Source organism: Brachycentrus maculatus, unplaced genomic scaffold (genome assembly GCF_059751285.1).
Source record: "Brachycentrus maculatus isolate JH-2025_06_01 unplaced genomic scaffold, ASM5975128v1 h1tg000002l, whole genome shotgun sequence".
NCBI classification, from domain to species: Eukaryota; Metazoa; Arthropoda; class Insecta; order Trichoptera; family Brachycentridae; genus Brachycentrus; species Brachycentrus maculatus.
Genome location: NW_028280757.1, coordinates 210,567 through 237,437, shown reverse-complemented (window position 1 = coordinate 237,437; position 26,871 = coordinate 210,567). Strand labels below are relative to the sequence as shown.

At 30.7% G+C, this 26,871-nt stretch overlaps 1 protein-coding gene across 2 annotated transcripts in view; it reads left to right on the top strand.

Annotated features, from left to right (window-relative positions):
• LOC148314035 (unconventional myosin-Va-like) overlaps positions 1-26,871 on the top strand; it is a 192,246-nt gene that overhangs the window by 61,529 nt on the left and 103,846 nt on the right. For both annotated transcript variants that reach the window (XM_088278334.1, XM_088278265.1), the window contains exons 2-3: positions 5,519-5,726; positions 6,484-6,557. In XM_088278334.1, the coding sequence (XP_088134460.1) occupies positions 5,569-5,726; positions 6,484-6,557 (232 nt within the window). In that variant the 5' untranslated portion in view covers positions 5,519-5,568. The remainder of the gene's footprint in view (positions 1-5,518; positions 5,727-6,483; positions 6,558-26,871) is intronic.

Genomic DNA, 26,871 nt, shown 5'->3' with positions numbered 1-26,871 from the left:
TCAATTAAGATTTATGAAATAAATGGTTTCTAGCAGGTTCAACAGTAATATTAACAAGCTGTGGAATTTATCTATCATCAGTAGAATAATGATGATAATATTACGTAAGCTTTCATTGAATGCTAATTATTTATCGTCACTCTACAAATATCAGGTTTCAGGATCTGTCCATAGATATCCAAGATGGCAGCCAGCAAAAAGAAATAATTAAAATGCAGTACTAGGATCGCAGAACCTCCACGTTTCTTGCATTGAGAGCAAATTGTTTTGATTTTATCATTGATTGGTAACAATTAATCACTATATATAAAGAATTACTTTTTTGTGGTAACAACAACCACAGATTCTTTGCATCCTCAAACTCATTAAACGCTACTAAGAAAAATAAATAATAATATTTATTAAGTTGTCATTTACTTCGAAAAAATCCATAATTTACTAGTATAAATAAATAGTCTCCCGTGGTTAGTGTCGCAGACTCTTTAGCCAGAATTTTTGGGTTTGAACCCACTCTACTATAATTTGATACATATTTTTAATAATGACCCACTTATTCTCACAGAAATAGTATGAAATTAAAGTATTTTTGTAAATAACAAAAACACAAATATTTTATATTTTTATTTCAATTACTATATTGTTTAACGAAATACAACTTATTACGGTCAAACTTTTATATTATAATACAACCATTTCATACGCATTTAAGAATCACTCTCACATAACACAAGAAAACACCTCTCAGCAAAGCATACAAATGAAAATTAACACGCTTTGTATTTTTTAAAGTATGATACCACAAAGTATTGTTTGGACTAGAATTGGGTAAGATCCGATCATTCAGAAGATCCGCATCAGTGAATCCGTTCTCTTTTACCGAAACAATGGATAAATCGCACAGATAAGGCGAGAGCATTTTTATCACAAATATTATGACGACTATGAAATAAAAAAAATGGTTATGGAGGTATTATACAAATATACTTAAACCTTAAACATGACTTATCCGAGTAAGTGAGATACTGTTCTCTATCACTGCGGACAACAAATTTGTTCGACCCTCAACACGTGTTTCGACATTATAAGTAATATTGTGAAATATTTTTTCAATGACTCAAGTATCCCGATAATCCGCTCCCCGGCTAACCCGACCCCGGAAAATCGAGATTGTACTGTAATTATAACATATTGCCCTTACAATTTCTTTGATTTTCAAAATCTTTCAGCAAAAATAATGAAAAGATATAGTAAAAATCATAACCATCGAAAATATTTTTTATAAAGAATTACATTTTATCAATATTATCGATAACACTACTTTTATTACCTTCCAATGTGTGTAGGTAGACGCATTTTGCTACCGTGTAAGAAGTCTAGGGTTCAAAACCCAGGGGTGTCAAAAGTAATATAAGTGATTTTTACTCTCATATTAATTTAATATCACCCCGGACTGGTACAAAAAGCAAATGACTGATTACCTTGCCTTCATGCAATTAACCATCAAGGCAGGCGCCATCGCGTAGTTGGGTAGACGCTCGACTGCGAAACTGGCGTCACGGGCTCAATTCCCGCCAAATACGAAATAAATTCAAGAAATATTTTTTCAATAGGTCTGGATGATAGTGATGTATTTTTTACATTTACCTGCCCAATCCTTATTATCCTACCTGCTGACAATTCTCTAAAGTCGAGCCTTTGCTTAAATAAAATAAAAAATAAACTTGATGGAGATGCAGTGCCTTATGCACCATTGGATGCGGACGAGGGTAAGATGAAGAATGATTTTCAAATATTTTTTCACAAGTAATAATAAAAAAAAACAAAATTATAATAAACTTTTTTTTAGAATTTGATTTTATCAATGTAATCGATTTTAAGACCAGACTTAGTATCAAAAAATAAAAATTCGCACACCATTGTAAAGGTTTTGAGATAGTTATAAGATGGTTATCAAATCGTGAACCAAAGGGTAATAAAATTTTATTAGCAAATCAAGAATCATTCTTTGCAGTAAAAATCAAGAAATATCCACAAAAAACAAGAACAACAATTCCCAGCATTGTCCGGATTGCGTTGTAAAAAAAATCATGCACTTTTTCTGATCGCGCCATCTTAATCGATCGATGATAAAACGTTTATCATAATGATAGATCGGCTATGGCGTTATAACCGACACTAGGGAACTACCCACGGGCAGGAGTAGCCTGCAGTCGCAATGAAATATTAATTTATATTTCTTAAATACTTACATAAAACACTGATTTTTAGAGTCTGCTAAGTTGTATTTCTTTTTTTTTATTCATTTAATATATTTGCATTTTTATTTATAACATAATACATTTGAATCATTTATACATATGGAGAACTTTTATATTTCGATTCGCTGTGCCTCTCCATAAAAGAGACTGTGCTCTTGTGCTTAAAAATTAAATTAAAATAAATTAAATTCATTCAATACATTAATTGATTCTGCAGTCACTTTGTGGTAAAATCTTTCCATTTTTAATTTAAGTTTTATGTAGTAAAAACCACTATTTCTTAAAATCTTTATGACTTCACTTTAAGAGTTCCCTGATTCTTGTTATGTATTTTATTTCTTAAAATCTATTGTGACACGTATTTCGATGCATTACGCATCATTTTCAAACACCGTATGTGAAGATGATTCTATGTTTTAGAGTTGGGTCCTTGGGATGTTGAAGTTTGAAGAAGGGGTAGGATCTGTTTCTCATTTGTATTTGTTTATTGAATTATTATTGTAATTATTTATTTCTTATCAGTAGTACAAATAACATCATGTTAAAATAATAAAAAATGGATAGATTTTCCCACAAAGTGACTGCCGAATCAATAAATGAATTTACAAAATTCTAACTAGAGTCGATAAAGCATCTTGAAAATCTAGCGGTAGATGTAGATAAAACATCTTGAAAATCTAGCGGTAGATGTAGAAGCTTCTCTTTGCCATACAAAAAATAATAATCTACCCAAACACACAGATTCTCACAAATTTTATTGTTATGTGTTTTAAATAATATAATACAATCTAGTAGACTCTAAAAATCAGTGTTTGATTTTAATATTTAAATTATATAAATTAAAATGGATTTGTACAAATTAAACGCCAAATCTATAAATCAATGAGAGATTATATTTTACTCGGAACAGTGTCACAGAGTGCATTCTATGTCAGAACGAATTAAAAAACGATGGAATGCAGGACTTAGTTGCAGCGATTGCCTATTAAGATGCAATCCCATTTGCCAGAGAGCCTGTGAAGTCATGCAACACACGGCAGATGAAGAAAACGTTTCCACTTAGCAAAAAAACGACGTTTTGCAATGACAGAATATGGAGTCGGCGCAGTGGCGAGATGAAAATATATATCGACCATAGATAACGAAACATTTTGCAGTGGAGTTTTTATTTTTAATTTTACAACAGAACGATTTATAAAAAAAAACATTTTATTTAAAATCACTAGTGTTGAAACTCACGTATATAATTTTATAATTTTTTTTACCAAATGTTTTTTTTCAAAACATATTACATACATAAGTCATATATATAATATTCCCGATGAGTAATTTCTGTTTCTCATTTTGGGACATGGGATAAAGGTTAACAAGACTGGAACACAAATAGTAAAGTAACAAAAAAATATTAAAAATAAAAATAACCAAAACTAATACATGGCAAAAATAAAAACAATAAACAGGTATAATAAATAGGCGTAAGAAGCATATTTGAAAGAAATAAATCAGGTTACCTTACTAAATTTGTCCGCTTCCGTGGTGTAATGGTTAGCGTGTTTAGCTACCGTGCTGGACGTCCCGGGTCCGAATCTCGAGGGGGGGGTGAAAAAAATATTATTTATTGTACACTCTAATATTTATTTGATATTACCCTGGACTGGTCCCTGAAGCGCAGGAGTGATCACCTTGCCTCCATGTAAGTAACGATTAAGATAACACTGCATTAATACCATGCAGTGCCCTATGCGCCATTGGGTGAGAGTAAGTGTTTGAAGAAGAAATTTGGACATATTCCTTTAGGAAAAACAAGTACGTTTGGATATATGTACATATGTATGCATATAAAATTTAAAAAAAATTAAAATCAATGTTATTGGTCGACAGTAATGTTGAATTCCTAATAATTATTATTTTGAGAAGATATTTTACGAAATTTGACCTTTATTTGAGAAATTCCTCATTAAATTTGAGAAATTTCTCATAAAGTTTGCGCAAGCTCTTGAGAAATAATTTTATGAAGTTTTCCGCTTATTCTATTATTTGCTTATGAATAGCTTATTCGATTACGATTATGGACAAAAAGTTATCTTGTGGTTTTTGTATCGGTATCAGGTTTTCTCGGAGTTAGTTACGCGCATCAAAGTTATTATATTCCAATCGACCAGAGCCAACCTCAGATTGATGAGTATATGCATGAATACATTTCATATACGACTGATAGAGATTTATGGATTTGCCATGTGAGATACTGATTTTCAATTTTTGAACACTTGTGTGTAAGATTGAAAAAAGTCCGATAAATTTGATTTTTAATGATGTCTAAGGCGTGGTAGTTTTTTTTTCTGACCGAGCTAGCAGGTAATACGAAAAAACATTCCCTATGGGTAAAACCGTTAAATAGTTATTTATTATATTTATATCTTTGTGCAACTCAATTATTTAAATTACAAAATCAGTAAATTACGTCAGCAAATCATTAATTTATAATGCGAGTATATTTTGCATATTATGTCTTATCTTTATTTCGCGGTGAGAGTTGCATTAAAATAGTTGCTATTTTTTATCTCGAAGGTTACGTTCTTCGATTATATCAGTCTTAAAATTATGAGAGATTAGTCGTCTGTAGCTAAGCTATATAAAAAAATTATATACTTAGGAAAGCTCTCCGTATTTAATTTTGTGATGAAAAACCACAGAATATTCGTCAAGGAAACCGGATGTTCAGTGGTCTTAAAGTGAACACACGAACACTTGTATACATGAAGTATTTTGTTATCTGACATGATTGCAAGATTGGCAAATCAATCCTAGGTTACATTTTGTGTATGTTAAGGACATTGTTAAATTTGTGGTATGATAATATAACACTCTCCTTATCATTCATCGTTCGATTTATGTATAACACAAAGTGAACGAAGAATGATAAGGAGAATGTTAAAGCCTAGGTTTTTGGGATGGTCTAGGAAACGCAAGTATGGACTGTAATGTGAGGCAGCTAGGGGCCTCCCGCGTCATGCCCGGCCCAGTATGCTGCTGCCTGACGAGGCGTGTGTTGTGTTCACCCACAGCCCCTATGTAACTAGTGACTAGGAGACAGCGTGGACTGAGCTTGTTGTGTGTTGCAGGACTGTAATGTAGGGCAGCTAGGGGCCTCCCGCGCCCAGTATGCTGCTGCCTGACGAGGCGTGTGTTGTGTTCACCCACAGCCCCTATATAACTAGTGGCTAGAAGACAGTGTGGACTGAGCTTGTTGTGTGTTGCAGGACTGTAATGTGGGGCAGCTAGGGGCCTCCCGCGCCATGCCCGGCCCAGTATGCTGCTGCCTGACGAGACGTATGAGCAGTTCGCCCACAGCTCTCGCCAGCTCCTGGGGTTGCTCAGGGACTACGACGAATTCCTCGCCAGGCACAGCATTCGTCCCGAGTTCTTCTGTCGCTACAAGGAAAAAATGTTGCTACAAAAAGCACTCAGGTACAGATAGTATTTTTTTATACCTATACGTACTGCGTGATTTTTTTCGGATATCTATTTTTACTTTAAAGATGAAGGTATTACTATTAATTTATTAAGAAAGAGTCTAGGGATTGAGGTTGAAGAGAGACTTTTAAGACATTGTGGATAGATTACTGCATGATATTTATATTTCAGATGAATTTGTTGATTGACGTCTCAATCTTCGATTGGCCACAACTGCCATGGGTAAAAAATCTTTAATTTTCAACTCAATTCAAACCATTATCCGCACCCCACTGGTGCATAGGGTACTGTATTATATAAATACAGTGTTGTCTTGATCGTTAACACGAAGGAAACGTGATCAGCCCTCCGCTACAGATACCAGTCCAGGGTAATATTGAATAAATATTAGTTTTAAAAATCTTACCAGCTGACAATAAACTCACTTTATTTGGTAAGAGTGCCTTTGCTGTTACGGTAGGCATGGAATATCTTTTCATCAGTATCTATCAGTAGTTGTAAACGGTGAGAGTGAGATTATCTTATTATAGAAAAAAACTAAAAACTCATGCGTTAGCTAAATTATTTCTACAATTTCCTATACTCCAATTTATTCACAATTAGGTAATATTTTACGAAAATGGCACTATACTCGTACATAATATCCATTTTTAATTTTTTTATTACTATATCATTATTATTATTTTCATTTTCATTATTATTACAATTTTTATATAAAAGTTATTTTTATTCTTTATTATTATTATTATAGGGCGGCGGAGACGTCGGTACCTTGGAACAAAATACATCATCGTCGGCGCCGGGTCACCAGGTCCACCACTTCCGGTAAGTCATTTTACAAATGTCACAAAGTTAATGCCGATACCATTACTCAATCGTCCATTCTCCAGTAGCGACCACGTTGCTATTTATACAAAACCACCTTTATTACTGATTGACTCGCTACACCAACTCATTTCTCATCAATTCTCACCATAAACAGGTTCTTCAATAATGTATTATTCATTTTAATTACTGGAGAACTATCCCGGGATTTTCTTAATTCGATCTCGGGATTTGACAAATATATTTTTAATATTGAGGTTTTGATGACCATGTTGCTATTTACAAAAAAAAAACACCTTTATTGCTGATTGACTCGCTACACATACATTTTACTAAGGAACTATCCCGGGATTTTCTAAATCCGACTCGGGATATGAAAAGCACGAATTCAATATAAAGTTCAACATGGTCATCGAAACATGTTGCTATTTATATAAAACTACCTTTATTCCTAATTGACTCGCTACACCAACTCAATTCTTTTGTATTCTCACCAGAAACAGGTTGTTCAATAATGTATTATTCATACTAAATACTAGGGACCTATGACGGGATTTTCTAAATTTGATTTCGGGATTTGACAAGCACGAGTTAAATATGACGCTTTGATTCATAGCATTGACAGGCGCCGTGGTTTAGTTGGGGGCAGACGATTGACAGCGAAACTGGCGTCATGGGCTCGATTCCCGCCAGTTGCAAAATCAATACAAGAATCACAACACTATTTATCTTTTTACCATCCCTATCTTTATTATCCTACCCATAGACAAACGTCTAAAATAAAGGCGTTGCGATTCATTCCTTTAAAAAAACAATCGTTATTTTAGATATTTTTAAAATAAATTATTTTAATTGAAAAGAAAACGTATTCTTCTTTGACTATGAAATAAAATTGATTTATTTTTACGTTATTAACAAACAAAAAATCAAATCAAATCAGCAGATGGCTGTAAAATGTTTAATTAATACGTATAATTTCAAAGTATTAATCTTAGTCAACTTTTCATTTTTCTTTACTTAACGAGCGTGAGAAATACCGAAAAATCTTCATTTCGAAGTCAACAATAATGATCAGCTATTTTGCTCTCAACTTATTAATACACACACACCTTTGGGATCCCGGGATTTAGAATCCCGGGATGAATTCCCCTACTGACAAGTAACTTCGATAGATTTATGTAAAAAAGCTTTCTTCTAGGGCTGATGTTATTCCAACTTTGTACGCGCTTACCCACCTGGTTGTAATTATTGTGTTGTATTAAAATAACATAAGAAAATTAAACTAGTGGATAGATGGCTCTAATACAGGTTTTGAAAGAAAATCAACAGTGTTAAAAACACATTAACTTATAAAAAACAACTAATTGCCTTTTTAATTTCTAGTATTTCTATATAATCTAATTTAAGTCCTCTATTGCATGTGTGTAATACATTTAGACCTTTATTTGAATATTGCTTGGTAATTATCAGTTTTGATAAAGAAGTGGTTAGCTTCGAAGCCAGTAGACATTATAATTTAGTTCTCATATAATTATGTAAAGTGATTTTAAAACAAAGTTACATTTTAATTATAAAAAAAAAAGTTTGACTAATTCTTCGTATGGTATTATATTCCACTAAATACGTATTAAGATTAAACAGGTACCTACACGAACACCATATAACTTTTAAGTTTAACCAGTGTTTAAGCATTAACCTTGTGGAATAACATGATGCTTTGAATATAAAAGATAGAACACTTGTATAAGACCACTTTTTTGAGTTCATTTATGAAAACACAACTAATTTCGAGAAATATTCTCATCAACAGATAAAAATACAAACAGTTCATATTGTTACATCAATAGTTCTCGAAACTAGTATTTTTAAACTAAAAAAATAGTTCTATACTTGTTTTATTTTTATTTTAATTTAAACCATTATCATTATGTTGAGCCATATTACCAACAACAAAAAACATTCATACTTTTAGGATAAAAATATTTTTTGTGTTTTTATTGAAACAGAAACTACCTTTGTTGACTATTTTTATTACAATTAATAAAAAAAATTAACTGTAAGTTATCTTATGAAAAAAATTATTAAAATTATTGGATTTCTTGGAGGTAAACAATATCATTTTGTTATTTATTACCCTACGTATGTATATGAATATCATAAGTGTCTCAATTGAGATAAAAGATTTGTTATTACATATATACTAAAAGAGATGGAAGTCTGATTATCCCAGGACTCACTGATCACTTCACATACTTGTGTACCTACTCCACTGCAAATTACCATATCTATCAATATTAAATTCGTCAATTAATCAATCAATAAATAACATACCAAACGAATCTTACTACAATGCATACATATATATATATATATATATATATATATATATATATATATATATATATATATATATATATATATATATATATATATATATACATATATATATATATATATATATATATATATATATATATATATATATATATATATATATATATATATAAATATATATTTATATATATATATATATATATGTATATACATATATATAAATATATATATATATATATATATATATATATATATATATATATATATATATATATATACATACATATATATATATATATATATATATATATATATATATATATATATATATATATATATATATATATATATATATATATATATATATATATATATATATATATATATATATATATATATATATATATATATATATATATATATATATATATATATATATATATATATATATATATATATATATATATATATATATATATATATATATATATATATATATATATATATATATATATATATATATATATATATATATATATATATATATATATGTACATCTTGAAAAAAAATGCAATCCAATAATGGGCAGTTTCAATCAAAATAATTTTTTACACAGCAATTAGATTGAAAACCAATTATTCTTTTTCATTCCACTTTAAAAACAATTCGTTTTAAAAAGTGCTCGTAAAAAAAGCTCTATTAAGCTCTGCTGCCTTTTTATCGTGGAATGTTCATATGAAAGCATTTGAATATAACATTTGTACACTTGTTACACCGCCATTGATGATGAAATATCTAATTGTAGTAAACATGTCGTGAACAAAAGGTGTTTTCACACTTCCAAATTGGTCTGTGGCCCTCATCATTCATCACGTATGGAACACTGAGGCGCTCCCAAACCAATTTGATTGGATCGGAGAACGATCGATCCATTCTATTATTTTTTATTTATTTCACGGCGGCTTTGTTGTGGTCTTGATTGAAGTTTTTTCTTGGACATGTATAATATCAAGTACAGTGGCAGCAGGCGGCTCACAGTACGTTAGATTTCCGAAATTTTAACTACTACAGTATTATTTTAATCACTATATCTTACTTTTGTTTGGAGCCTTGTCCTTAATTTTTAATAATTTAATGTACTTATGCATATAGATTATGGTTGCCTGACAATGTATACATATTTATGTTTAAATGGTCAGAAAATGGTTTGTTCTTAGAAAGATTTTGAACAATTATTATTTTTTAATTCTTGGCACGGTTTTAACGAATAACCGCTGTTTTGAAATAATTTTTACCCCATAATCAAACAAATAAAAAGAGTGAAATAGTGATTGTTACACGTGTAATTTAAACCAGCCTATTCTAGGTCGTAAGCTCTGCAAATGCTCAGACTTCCATATTCTTTTTCACCTAAGTTGAGCTGTCAAAATTTTGAAAAATTACTCCTAAGTTGAGAAATCCCGACTTGTGAACAAGAATTTGGACACACTTAAAGTGTGACATATCTTGGTAGAGGTGCATTTTATGGTAAATAATAAAATAACAATAAATAGTTTTAAATTCATTTTGTCAGAAAAAAATTATGAAATCAAAATCATTCTGTCCTAGTCTGGTGATATCAGTAACGACAAAACCCGATCACTGGCCAAATAAAGTATATGCGAAAAAAACTATGTAATTGTTATTTTATTACATGAAATAAAAAGATTTTGTAAACCTATAGATGATTCTATTTCAGGTTAGAAATAGGTCTCCCCTTTCTCCTTAATTCATCCCATATTCTGTTTTTGTATTATCTGTATTTGATATCTCCCTGAGAAGATGATGTCTAGTTTAGATTACTTGTTTAAAAAATGCATTTGTAAGTTTTGTCACCATTTTCGTGTTTCCATACCACATTGTTCCTTTTTCAGTATTTGATTTAAATGTTTTCTCCCAGCAATCTCCTTTTTATATACGCTAAGACTTCTAGATGCCACAGAATTTATATCTTTAGTTTTTCTTGATTTGTAAAAAAACATCACGCATTCAATTCTAAATAAGCACCGCCAAGAATATGGTATGCGGTGATTAAAGAAAGCCTACGATAAAAGTTAAACTAACTGTTTTTCTTATTCGTTAATGATATATTATTTTAAAATTTATAACCATGAAATAAATAGTTGATACTTATTACCAAACTACGTCTCATTAGATATTATAACATTTTGAGTGTGTTCAAATACTTGTTCACAAATCTGGGTTTTCTCTACTAAGGAGTTATTTTAGATGTTTTTTGACATCTCAACATAGATGACGAAGAATATGAATTGAGAAATTGGTGAAGTATTTATTTTAGCTTACTCCGTTTGAACATATTATATTAAAGATATGTAAAGATGAACGATATATGTCACATATCAAGTTGAGACACCTTCAATATTTACATCTATCCGTAGGGTCAATAATCCAGTGTCTTATATAATAAATAATTTCAACATTGCTTAAAATGAATATTTGTAATTATTTAAATGTTTGTCCGCCTCCGTAGTGTACTGGTAAGCACGCTCGGCTACCGTACCATAGGTCCCGGGTTCGATTTCCAGGGGGGATTTAATAAATATAATGAGTGATTTTTCGCTTTTATATTTATTCAATATTACTCTGGACCGGTACCTGAAGAGGAGGGGTGTTTGCCTTTCCTTCACGTGTTAACGATCAAGATAACACTGCGTTTATATGATGTGCCATATGCACCATCGGGTGCGGATTAGGGTTAGAAAATTATTTAAATATAATCACTCTAGCTTACTTGGAGCCCTGAGTGATTGCTTTTTTGTGACGTGTCTGGGAATCGATCTTATATTACCAATTCACACGACAGTGCAGTAAAACGTTCGCCGTTGTCCGATTTTTAAGAGATTTTTAGTTTTCTTGATGTATGCTTATACTTCTATTGTAGATGAAGAAGAATATGGAAGTCTGGGTATTTAAAGGGTTTACTCAATCTCGGAACTCATATATTAACACCTCCTCTGCGATGGTGGGTCTGATCAGACCCACCATCGCGGAAAATTATTAATTACTTAATAGGTAATTTTTTTACGTCGTTTTCCTTCAGTGTAATCGTTCTTCAAACAATTACCTACAAATTGAGATATAAACAAAAATTATCGGACCAGATTCGAATGAGTTATTTAAAAAAAAAGAACAAATAAAAGATCAAAAATCATATTGAGTAAGGTCAGTTGTTCGCTATCAATGTGTTAGTGTGCCGTCTGCCGTGCCCTCGAACTCCCCAAAACAAAAGCAAACATTGTCAATCTTTGGCGATTGATTCTGTGTATTGTTTTTTTTACATTCGTTTTAAACTGGTTTATTTGTTTACTTGTATGAAAAATACTAAGGATCACGCTTAAAAAAGTGTAATTATTACATAAGTTGTTAATATTTTCATAAATTGATTCGGCAGTTACTTTTTGGTAAAATCTAACCATTTTTAATTTAAGTTTTACTTAGAAAATACCACAAATAGTGGTAATATATAGTATATAATAGATTTATGTATATATACAACACCGACATACACAAAGTTACTAACTTCAAAACTTCACAATAAACTGTTTTATGTTTGAACAATTTCTAGTTTTTAAAAAAAAAAATCTTTACGACACTTTACCACAATGAATGGCAGGAAAAAAATAAATATCTCATAACGAGATTGGACGACTTTTGGACAGTTCTAAAATTGAAAGAAAAGTGAGAAAGTAGTGTAGATGACAGTGATTTAGAATTCAAAAACCTTAGATACAGAATTTTAAAGTGAAACAGAAAACTTGGTTTTGTAAGAAATGTCAGTAAGTGATGAAGACATCGATTTTAACAAGAAAAGTAGCGATTGTCTTCTGATTTTTTGATAATAATTTACTTGTCAATATTAAAATTAAATTTGTTACCTATTATGTCTAACGAACTTGTATATAAAAATAATTTATACCCAAAAATTAGTTTTATTTAGTACCGTACAAAATTATATTCATAATTTCTAAGACCCGCAAATCTTTGTAAGAAATGGCGAACATTAAATGAATATTTACACCATTTTGGGCAATTCTGTTTATATTTTTCAATGAAAAATTTACCATTTTCACTGTATTTAAAATAAATTTTAATTGCATTATGGACAAAAATTTATCTTGAATTATGAACTCAAGTCAAAATCCCAGAATCATTTTGTGGTTTTTGGAACTAACCGCCACGTTTTATATTTGAAGATAACAAATAAAAGTTAAAAATTCTATCTTTTATGATGTTGACTTAAAATATAGTTAAAAAATTAAAAAATTATTTGAATTCAGTAAAAATAAACATGTTTACAAGCACTGCTTCATGCCGATCATGCCTCACGCGGATGCGACATGCTACGCGGTGGTAGTTAGCAGCTGCGCTCGGTCGAGTTCGCATGTAAAATGAAGCGCTTGGATAATTTAAATTCAAAACTATCAAAAACTTGAAAATTCTCATACAAAACTTATGACACATTATCCTATTGCTATGTAGCCTATTTTGATTAATATATAAAATATAAAAACCCGACAAAAAACGTCTAAAAGGCGATTTCTGTACTGGGTCAGATCAGACCCACCACCGCTGGGCGCGTTTTGTTTGAGGGCATCGCGCTTTAGGTGTTAAAGAGATATTCGCAAAGACAGAACGCGTTCGCCGGCCAACCGCCGAAGAGGTAATACATCTTTCTACGCACGATTTTTTTAAAGATTATTTTTTATTATTTTAAAGCACATATATTGCATTTTGGGCTTTGTTTTTTTAGAATATATGTATAATATAAAGAAAATGTGTTTTTACATTTTTTTAACTCCTTACCATTTAATAACTCTTTTCTTTTCAAAACCATATAAGTATTTCAAAGAAAAATATTTTTTTTAATACAAAAACGGTTTTTAAAGATAAAATCAATTACGTCAAACTTTAATTTATTTATTGATTTGGCGTTTAATTTGTAGAACTCCATTTAAATAGTAAACAATACATGAATACATAAACGTAAAATGTTACTTTGGTTTAGAAAAAATTAAGTTGAAACTTATCGAATACTGGGCCTTAATTCTTACGTTACTTCATGTGTGAGTTCGCATCAGGTAAAAAGCACTGTTTACTGAATAAAATTCTTGCATAGGTGCATAGAGCACCTGATAGAATTCTTGCAATGTTAAGTTCATCCGTCATATGTTCAGGTAATATTAAATAAATTTTAGAGTGAAAAAAACTTTTTATGTTTTGAAACCTCTAGAATGGTAGCAAAACGCAGTAACGACTAAACTATGGGTCGGTCAAAATTAGCAATATAATTTAGTTTTTGAAGATCGTTTTGTAGCTATGTGATTTTTGAGGATGTAACCTCATAATACTATTTTTTATTTCAATATAAAAATTAAACGTTTGTATAAGAAATACCATTTTTTTAGTTAATTAATGTCAACACGACTAGTTTCGAGAACTAAATATTTTCTTATCAACAGGTGAAAATTAAAACTGATAGCTGTATTGAAAATAGTTCGTATTTTCACCTATTGATGAGAGCATTAGTTCTCATCAACAAGTAATAATACAAAAATTACAGTTGTTAATTAGAGCACCTATTGATCTCAAAACTAGTCGTGTTTACATTAATCAACGTAAAAAGTGGTCGGATACTAGTGTTTTATTTATTCTTCCTCTTCAAACATTATCCGAACCCAATGGTGCATATGGGACTGTATCATATAAACGCAGTGTTATCTTGATCGTTAACACACGAAGGAAAGGTGATCAGCCCATTTATAAATTTATATCATGTTATTCCACAGTATAAATGTCAATATTATTAACTTTCTATTTTAAAAATAATTATTTTCTAGGAAAGTGAATTTATTTACTGTTACGTTTGTAAAATTACAATAAAAGCGGACACAACGTCGTATCTACAAATGTGGAGTTCCTCACTAAAACGTTACATTTCCAATTTAAATGATTTAAAGTAATCAGGAATTCTAGCTTGTAAAATTGTTACGTTTTGGTGAGATTTAATGATTTCATATTAGTTTAACACAGGATGTGTCACGTTTTGTCGCAACTTTAACTAAAATTTCGATAGAATACAGTTAACAGAAAAGATTTGCATTTGATTTAAAGGATTTTTTGTGCAATATTGGAAATGTAACTTTTTTGTGAGGACCTCCACATATGTATAACGTATTGTTATAAATCGTTCGGACGTGGGAAGTATCTTCGGCTATCTATAAATAGATATAATAAGATTGTTTTAGCAAATATAAATTCGCCAAAAAAGTGTTTAATGGCTCTTTGGGTATATAATTTAGGCGGTAAATTAAAAAGCCCGCGCTAAAAAAGAACTCAAAATGGCGGCGATAAACCGATGTAACGTACAGGGTATACTATAAATATTCATGATATTTTTTTATGTTTATTGATTGTTACGGAATAAGAGCGTGTTTTATTAATACTAAACTTTACCATAAAAATTGGATTAGTTGTAAATAAAATAGTGTTCATTAGATGTTGCTAATTAAATTCATTAGGATAATGTTTTTATAACTAGCTTGTGTGGATAATTCAGTCGTTAAAATAAGCCGATTATATTGATGATAAATTTTAACCATAATAAAATAATACGAGTATTGATTATATCCATTTCTTTACCGGTATATTTATATTGAAGCAGTATTTATACAGTTTATGTAGTTAGGAACTTTGTATTTTTGAATTACCTAACGTCCAAGTGACTCTGAAATCTAGTTACGGCTTATGCAACACCGTTTATCATGTCCCTACTCAGGCTTCAACTTTATAAGTTTCATAGCCTATGCCTACTTGTGAGTGGATTTACTCTTTATGTTTAAAGTTACTATAATTTCATGTAATTCATGAGTGAAAATTCCAAGCAAAAACACTCGCTATCTCGCTAGAGGCATGAGTTTAAGGAACTTTGTAAAGTCGAATCAAATATAGATTTCGAATCGAAAATATCAGCAAATTCGTTATTCGGTAACAATAACTGTTCTACCTTTAAGGGTATTTCAAAGACACGAATAAACATATTCGCCATAGTCTTTTAAAAAATTACCTACATACTTACCCCGATTCTGACCTCTTTATATAAGTAGGTACCTTGATTTGGATAAATAACGATTTTTTTTATCAAAATGTCAATTTCTAAGTAAAACAGATATTCAATCAATAGTATTTGTCATACGTAGGTTTTTAAAGCTTTTGATAATTAACTTTAACTGAAAATAGAGATTTATATTTTTCATTCTTTCTTTGACCATCACCATTCTTTGATGACCATCTTTCATCTCCATTTTTAATGACCATCTTTATGTGATGACCCAAATGGTGCAGAAACACCCCATTAGATTATTTTAAAGGGATGGGACGTAACCTCTTTCAATCGATTAGAAAACAGATTTTTTTATTTCATTAGATTCAATGCAGATTTGAGTATGTTCAACTTTTTTAAAAGATATTCAAATTGGAAACATAATGCGTGAAAGAAGGTATTCAGTTGACGAAAATTTATGAGAATATAGGGCATAAATATCAGATTAAGTAGTCTTATTTAGAAAATATGACAAGACGAATAAGGCAAGTGACAAGTTTTGATTGATAAAAGATTTTAAATTCATTGAATCTATTGTATTGTATTGTTTTTCAGGGATTAACCTGTATCGGGTTGTGGTCCCGTTGTTAGTGTCAAGGACTCTTGAGTAAGAGTTTCTGGGTTCGAACCCACTTTACCACAATTCGATACTTATTTTTAAGGCTAAGACTGACAGAAATAGTTTGAAATTATTTTTGTAAAACAATAAAAACAAGTTATTTATCTTTTTTAAAAAAAAACCTAATTAGTTTATTATTTACTACACATATGAACTATCATATAACATGGATAGATATTAACTTAATATGCTTTAAATCCTTGTACATAAAAGGCAAAGATATTTTTCTTAGACAACTAGTACATGTTTTTTTTTAAATCTTGTTTAAAGACGTGATTTTATTTGAATTTTACTCATTTATAAATTAAACAGAACATTAACATAAATACATTTACAATAATTAATAAAAAACAAAACAGGTAATTGTAATATTCCAATTACAAAAAGAATAAAATATAGCAAAAGTTAAGAAGATTAATAGGCACACTTAATTTAGTAATAATAATAATAATGAACCTTATCCGCACCCAAATGGTGCATAGGGCACAGCGTCATAAAAACACAGTGTTATCTTGATCGTTTACACATGAAGGAAAGCTGATCAGCCCTCCGCTTCAGGTATCATTCCAGGTTAATATTGAATAAATATTAAAGTGAAAAAAATCACATTATATTTATTTGACCCCCTTCGAACCCGGGACCTCCAGAACGGTAGACGAGCGTCCTGACCATTACACTACGGAGGCGGAATTTAGAGCTAAAGTAAAAATAATAATAAAAAACCTCAACTTATAATATGTACAAGTTGAAAAGAGATATAATGTAAAAATAAGTGATATAAGGCAACAGCAAATAAAAACAGTAAACACATAAAACAGAAAACATACGCAACATATACGTAGCCATTCATATATTGATACGTAGTATCAATATATTGATACGTAGCATCAATACATAAATATCTCCAAACCAACCGCTGTAAACAAACATTTGGACACACTGATGGTGATGATTTAATTGGTTTTTTAAATCCGATTGTCCATGTCTAAAATGCACTCAATCTGTTTATCTAGCATTTACGTTATCCGTTTTTGCAATTTTCTATTTTGTACTCTGTATGAGTAAACATTCTCGAGTATAAAGTATTCCCTCGCTAGCGCTAGAATTCCCGTCAAATCCCGTGAATTTGAAATGAGCGCGAGGAATATATTGCCCCATTCAGCAGTCAGCTGGCAATGTTCCCACCTGTTGAATGCTGAAAGGAAGGAAGGACCTGTGAATCTCTTATCTGGGAACGAACCCTAACTCAGATATTCTTGACTACTCTGTGCGCGGCGTAGAAACGCGGAGAATTCCGTTACCCGATACTAATCTCGCGATGTGTTCCCGCTATTAGTTTTTACATGCCAATTTCACGAACTTATACGTCAATGTAAAATACATGAAACAATATAAGTATTTTGAGATTAAAAAAAATAATTTAATGATGAATAAAAGATAAGTATGAATGCATTGAAACACGTGTCAAAATAGATTATAAGAAAAAGTAGTTTGTGTATTAATTTTTAAATAACACACAGATTTTTTGAGTCTACTAAGTTATATTTTACTGTAAAAAAAATAAAAATAAATATTGTGACAATTTAAAATTTAAACAGCTCCTACCTTTTGTTCACCCTTCAACGTCCGAAGACATAACTCTAAAATTTAGAATAAGCTTCACATACGGTGTTTGAAAACGATTTGAAACACGTGTCACAATAGATTTTAAGAAAAAGTGGTATTTACTAAGTAAAACTTTAATTAAAATTGTAAAGATTTTACCACAAAGTGACTGCCGAATCAATTAATGAAAATCTAAAAAACAAAATCATGAATATCTAGCAGTAGATGCAGAACGGCTGTCCAAACTCAAAACACAGTAAGGGACATTTTTTTTGTAGTACATTTTTTGCATTTTTGGACTAAGTAGATTCTACTTAATCCAAAAATGCAAAAAAAACGTATTGCAAAAAATGTCCCTTCCTGTGTTTTAAGTTTGGACAGCCGAGAAGCTTCTATTAGATAAACAAAAAATAATAATCTTCCCAAACATAACAATTTGTCACAAATTTTATATTTATGTATTTTAAATAATAAAATACAACTTAGTAGACTCAAAACATCTGTGTTTGAGTTAACAATCAAATCGTAAATTAAAATGGAGTTCTACAAATTAAAGGCCAAATCAATAAATAAAATAAAAAAGTTATAATAAATAAAAAGCAGTACTTATACCAAGTAAAGCATAAATTAAAACTGGACAGATATTACCAAAAAAGTAATAGCCGAATCAACAAATGAAAACATTTCTTCTTCTTTTAACCCTTATCCGTGCTCAAGGGTGCATAGTGCACTGCATCGTATTGAAGCAGTGTTACCTTGATCGTTAAACACACGAGGGAAAGGTGATAAAGTGTGTTTGTCAAACATGGGTTGAATGGTTAATGGTACACGTGTATGAAGTGATCACTTAAATCAGCCTATATTCTTCTTCATTTATGTTGAGATGTAAATATAAATAAAGATTATAACTAAACAAAAGGAATGTAGGAAATAATATATAATTTTATTGTATTTGAAAAAATACATCATTTTTATAATAACTGTTTTACGTAAATTTATTACATCTTCAATTAGAATGGATAACATGTAAATAATATCGTCGAGAGTCGTGAATCTTCATTTTACAGTTTTGATCAACAATGCGATAAGTTAAGTCAAAATGTAAAGAATGTTATATGTATTAACAACTTATAAATTTTATAGAAATTGGACTTCTTAATTAGGGGTGGCCAAGCTTTGGATCACTACGGGCGACTTGTTTTTTTTCTAAGTGAAACTTTCTAGACGACGATTCGATAATCGATAATCGGACGAGAATTAATGGTGAAATTTCTAGAACCCGTCACGTTTATAAGGTAAATTTCGTTACACGAGAGAGAAGAAAGATATGACGTAGAGAGAATGATAAAGATATCTATTCTGACGCCACGTGAGTGGAGCAAAAGAGAGCGACGAATACACACAATACAAAGCGATAAATTAAGATAGTGTCGCGCATGCGCGCGTTGTAGATGTATACGTCAGACGCTATATATGAATACTTGAGGTAACACGCGTTGTGGAAGTAATATTCATCATTGTGTTTTGATTATTTACGATTTTTTTTCGTTATCTCTAAAATATCGAATCACGGACATATGCCTCATGTTTAAATTCTCACAAACTATTTATATCAGTACCTACATATTAAGGTACAGTTTTTACGCGTGTTAAACCAGCCCAAGACATGTTGTTGGCCGTGTAAATTCCCAGACTTTTATACTCCTCTTCATTAGCATAAACAATTAAAGCGCCAATCAATGACAGCGTTAATATCGAATAAACTGATTTTGTTGTTGTTTATTTGTATTCCGAAACCAGTAGTCGTAAAGAAGAGTTTTTAAGTGGCATTACACAAAGTGAAGTAAAAATAATAAGGAGAGTATCATATTACCATACCACATAGTCAATAAGGTTAATGTCAATATGGTTTTAATAAAATACAAAAAATGTGATATAATTTTCATGTTTATTTTTTTACAAATTGTCTTCTTGATGTATCAGAGAACAAGCTGGAGAAACGATGTTGCATATTTACGACGAGCTATATTTCAATTTCTGTAATACTTTACATTCCACATATCTATCTTACATGTGAAATATAAAGTATTGCACATATCACTCACTCCTTTCAACAACGTCATAAAAAAAAGATTTTTCAGGAGTGTTTTTAAAGTTTAAAAATATTATAAAATGCATTAAAAATAATTATCAAGCCACTTATTGAACTTTTCACTGTGCAACAGATCTTTTAAGATAAAACCCGAATGTTTTTTCTCCATTTAAAAATTATTTAGTATGTTTAAAAAAATAATTAAACAATTCCTTTTCTTCAAAATGCAAAAACAACTCCTTCTGCCTAATAGCGGGTAAATATTAAGTTAAAAATATGCCGCTTTTGCTGGGATAGAGTACATTTTCTGGGCATTCCGAAAACATGCACAACTGAAAATTGACGATATTTGAACGTCATTTACGTTGTTGAAAGGGGTGAGCGATATTACATAGGCGGGTGACTAGAAACAGTTACGCGGTCGACCAGTTGCCCGCTGTTGACGCCTTGGCCACCCCTGTTCTATAAGAAGCTGATTTAAGAGCAACACAAATAGATTCAGATATCAATACTAATGTTCAGACCCGAACGAACACAGAATTCACATTCAAGCCAGCCAACACTTCGGTGTTAATCAAACGATTTACTGTCATCCATGTTGTGCTAACATATCAATTCGTAAAGTAGGTATGTACGTTGTAAATCTTAGAAGCTCTGAACTTGTTTTAAAAAGCTTTTTTTAAGTTTGAGCGCGGTGTATCGACCAATCGCATTTTTTTTATTGAGAACTTAATATTAATGAAGAAGAAATGCAATTCTTGGAATTTATAACGCCAAAAACCGGCCATAGGATGGTTTAAGTAACTTCACTTGAAATAACTCGCCGCTCTCTTTTGCTACATTCCCGTTACGTAGGAATGTAAAGCTCTCTTTCTCCTTTTCTCTACGTTATATCTTTCTTCCCTCGCATGTCATGAAACGTACCTTATAAACGTGACGAGTGAAATTCCACTCTTAATTCTCGTCCTATTTTTTTAATTACTAAAAAAAAGAGATATTTATTTTTTATTATTTACCAAAATACTTGAATTTCATACTATGTATTTCTTTTAGCCTAAGCGGCTCATTATTAAAATTTGGTATTAAATTATGGTAGAGTGGGGTCTAACCCAGAAACTCTGACTCAAAAATCCGCGACACTAACCTCGGGACCACAACTTGACACAATTATCGATTATCGAATCGCCTCATAAGTTTCAATTAAAAAGCAGATATTTTCAGACCTTTTGTTTTTAATGATGATTTTTAGTAATTTGTTTATACAGTTTATGGGAAATGATAAGCTATAAGGAAATACCTTTGTCTTAATTTTTTTAAAATTAGTATTGCTACTGGTCAATTTAACCTTTACGAATTCAAATTTTCGTTATTTTAATTAAAATCTAATGGTCATGTGTTTAACCACCATATTAACAATCTACTAATATTGGTGTATAACACCATAATAATAGTGCTTCGGTTATATATTATACGTTTAAATCTTTATATATCTCAGTAGTTCTAAACCTTTTTGAAGTGAGGGATCACTTTTGATCATAAAGAAAATTCGCGGCACACCAAAACTAATGATCCAAAAAATTTACAATGAAAATTTTTATTTAAAAGAAAACTGACAGTTATATTACAGACAAATAAGAAAGAACATTTCTTTAAAAAAATACATAAAAACAAAAATACTCCAATGAAACTTTTTGCGGCGAAAATTGCGTGTATTTAATGTGACACCTGAGCTTGTCGGCTTTTACAAATTATAGCGATACTAGGTCCAATATTTCATATAGCTACTGTCATTTCTTCTTATAAATTTCTAAACCATGGTTCACAAATCAAGACTCACAAATCATTTCAATGAAGCTACCGTTGACGGAGCACCCTCTGTATAAATTGCTACACATAACTCCATTGAAATTGAAAAAAATTCTAAGCATGGTGAAATAAAAAACAATCAAAGATATCAACCGCTGTTGTGAGGTGAGTGCACAAATCTTCTGTTTGCAAGGGTGCAGCCATCTTGTCATTATATTGGCAACTCAAATCGCACAGTAAATGGGCCAACATTCAATTTTGGCTTTCACAATATCGCGGAGCACCGGTTAAGGACCACTGATCTATCTACATAAATATAGACTCGGGTAAAAAGTCTACTGTTACGCTTGATGCAAGTCCACGTATAGTCTCAATTTCCAATAATAATATACAAACGGATATTTATGTGTTTTGAATCACCAATTTGAATTCATAACGATCACATTATAACCGGATATCAGAAATTGTCCCAGGTGTAATATAACGTTACACCGGGAATTAAATGTATAATAAAAGGGATATCAAATTATAGATCCGTTATTTATACGACTGTAACTGCATAATACGCCGTCTTGTCATTTTTCTGCAATATTATTACATGATTTTATAGAGGTTCCGTGCAAACACATGGTTTAAACCACGTTAGCTAATTTTATTTGAAATAAATTATTGCTGTATATAATGGTCATGATTTAAAATAAATAACCATAAATTTATGTGGAAATACATTTTTTTGACAATATATTTTCTAGGTTATATGATATGAAATATGAAAATGAAAATAATCATTTGAATATTTTCGTGTTTCAAATTTAGTATTTGACCAAACTTTTTAGTATAAATTCAACTGGAAAGATAAGGTCTAATAAGGTACGGTTGGAGAGATGAAAAATCTAATTCCTGTTGAAAAAAATACATAATTTTGTTTTCTTTTTTAAAATAATGTAATGGTGTAGGTATTTCATTCTTTTTTTACAAAAAAAATGTACTTCTTTTAATAAGTATATTTTTTTTTGCAGAAAAACAGCCTTATACTTTTCAAAAATCTCTCTTTTCAAATAGATAATACAAACATTTATACATAAACACATATACACACACCCACACATACATATATATATATATATATATATATATATATATATATATATATATATATATATATATATATATATTCGTCCGCCTATATATATATATATATATATATATATATATATATATATATATATATATATATATATTCGTCCGCCTCCGTAGTGTAATGGTCAGCACGCTCGGCTACCGTTCTGGAGGTCCCGGGTTCGATTCCCAAGGGGGGTAAAATAAATAAAAGTGATTTTTTCACTGTAATATTTATTCAATATCAACATGGACTGGTACCTGAAGCGGAGGGCTGATCACCTTTCCTTCATGTGTAAACGATCAAGATAACACTGCGTTTATATGACACAGTGCCCTATGCACCATTGGGGTGCGGATAAGGGTTTTATTATTATTTCTTTATTATTATTATTATATATATATATATATATATATATATATATATATATATATATATATATATATATATATATATATATATATATATATTACTTTAATGTGAACAAAATATGATTATTTTTATCACGAAAAGATAATCACAATATTCGCTAATGATAATTTTCAACAATGGGACATCCGTGGGAATATTCATACCTCATACCGAGACACTAATTATTATCTACCCACATGACCACCCACAGTAATATGACAGGACAGTAGTACTTCTTAAATACATATATACCTTTGTACGTACTTTTAATGTATAAACGGTGTTTAATTAATTTATTTATTAACTGTCAAATTTCCCCCAGTAAATTTATGGTGGTACCCGCCGTATGCCATCTTGTTGAAACCACAGCTCTGTCTCATCAATGACATTCAACAAAGGTACGAAGAAGTCAATAATCATAGTTCTGTAGCGCTCTCTATTGACCGTAACATTCGCGCCGGCATCGTCTTCAAAAAAATATCGGCCAATAATTCCATGTGCCCATAATGCACACCAAACAGTGACTTTAAATAAATGTTAGGGCGTCTCGACTAAAGCTTCTAGATTCTCTCAACTCTTAATTCAAGAATTTAGCTTATTGACATAGCCTCATCGGTGAAAAAAAATTTGCGTTGAAAAAGAGGATCACGCTAAATATGGTTTTCGGCCTATTACCGAACCTGCGACGCGCATAATGGTCATTCAAATTATTCATGGTAAAATGTCGAAACTTACTGACTACAAATCAACTATCAACTGTCAAATTGAGAGTCTGTAGGAACAATGTTGCCAGTTTAAAGACCAAACCTGTAAAAAAAAACACCTTTTATATACGAGTTTACCTTTATACGTATGTATACGCAAGTGAGACAATCGTAATCTTTTCTAATGTATTTTTTAATTACATTTTAACTCTACGTATACTGATCAAAATATTGTAAGCTTAAAGGTGTACTCTCAAACATACAGTTAGTACACGAACGGCTGCGCTAGATGCCGCACGTGCACAATTTTTGTTAAGAATATGTATTTGAATCTAGTGAATATTTTAAAAATAATTTCTTTACTCCTCTTTACTTTTCAAAATGATATATTTATTTCTAAGAGAAATATATAATATTGATGATTTTTTTAAAATGATTTTGAAGCTATGAAGAACATATTCCCGTAGAAAAGTTCTCACATACATTTCATAAAGGTCTCTGGTAATAAAAAACCTATTAAAGTAAAACCTGCTAACAATTTAGAAAATTCAGAAATATGTAATTTTTTTTTGCTCCTTAGTTTTTTTCTAATCACCTGTTGATGAAAATCGCTGTAGTTTTCGAAACGCATGTAATGGAAAGTGAAGGTCCTCACTTAAATGTTACATATCCAATATTGCACAAAAAATCCTTTAAAAGCAAATCTGTTCTGTTTACTGTATTCTATCGAAATCTTCTTTAAAGTTGCAACAAAACGTAACAATTTTACAATTCTTGATTATAATAACCTATATTTATTTAGTGCCCCCCTTGGGAATCGAACCCGGGACCTCCAGAACGGTAGCCGAGCGTGCTGACCATTACACTACGTAGGCGGACAAATAATGACAAAATGAGATGTCAAAATATAAATTTTATTTAGATTTTCGACATTTTGAAGTAGTCGCAGGTAGGTAAAAATCTCGTGGGAAAATGTATCGCTTCTAAAAGCACACCATGGTTTATGGTTTATCAAATTATGCATAATATATTGTACAAAGCCGTGTATCGCAACGAACAAACAACCTTATGCCGCGGGTATAAATAATTATATAAATTATATGCAACTAATAGTGTTTCGTAAACCGATGAAGGCGCCTTGTTCAGCGGGATATGATTTATATGCAAGTTCAGTGCTTGTTAATTTCTTCTCACATACTCTCGTATCTACGCGACCGTTCCCATCCTTCATTCCCCACATTATCATATCAAGGCTTCGCCGCGATCGTAACAAAAGAGTCAAGGAGATTGTATATCAAATTCATATGGGTACAATTTTATATGGAATTAAAAACTTATTATTAAAGTTAAAGATTTTTTTAAAAATAAAGTGTACAACAAAATACAATTTTTAAAATATTATGTCATGATATGTCTTCTTCTGTTAACCCATATCCGCACCCAATGGTGCATAGGGCACTGCATCGTCTATACGATCTGCTTCTAATGCGTCTAATGTTAATTCTCTGCGTCTAATGTTAATTATAAAAATATTTTTTTCAAATATTATGTAATTCAATATCAAAGTTTAGAAGTATTTTTTATATTAATAAAACAGCCTGTGAATGGTCTTTTTCACTTTGGCTTTATTGATAAACTGGGTTTCATCGTTCGCAAACGACAAAACCTGGTCTTTTCTTATTAAAAAAAGTGAGGAAAGCTGAAAATGTAATTCCAGCAACAAATATATCCATTTAGTTTATTTTTATTAATATATACGTTCATATACATACATCTTTAAATTCATTATCCTGACCCTTATCAGCACCCAATGGTGAATAGGGCACTGCATTGTTTTGACGTAGTGTTATCTTGATCGTTACTTATATGAAGGCAAGGTGATCACTCCTGCGCTTCAGTGACCAGTACGGGGTAATATGTAATAAATATAAAGTGTAAAATCATTTACATTTATAATCCTCCCCCCTGGGAATCGAACTCGGGACCTCCAGCACTCCTAAACACGCTGACCACTACACCACGGAGGCGGACAAAAATTCATACACATAATAATAATAAAAACACGAATAGCGGACCTATCAACCCACCTTACGTGTCTTGTCGGTAACTTGATTACAGTTAAGCTTTGTTGTACACTTCTTAGCTGTTTATGAAACATTGTATTATAATTTTAATTAAACATGTACATTGCCATAATTAAAATGTTCATCATTCTAATGCGTCTGCAAAGCTCATTATAAATAACAAATTAAGCCTTGTATAACGATCCGCAGGTAGCTTTGTAATATACGGAAAGAAAATTTTATGTAAATAGGGCCGTAAAGAGAGGCTTAATGCTGTGCGTTTGAGCTAGATCATATATCCGATTACCAGCTCTGACAAATAGAAATAAAAAATACATGTAAAAAAATACACTTTATTAGAGAGGTAGAAACGTTAAATTTAAAATGTTTTGTATATTTAT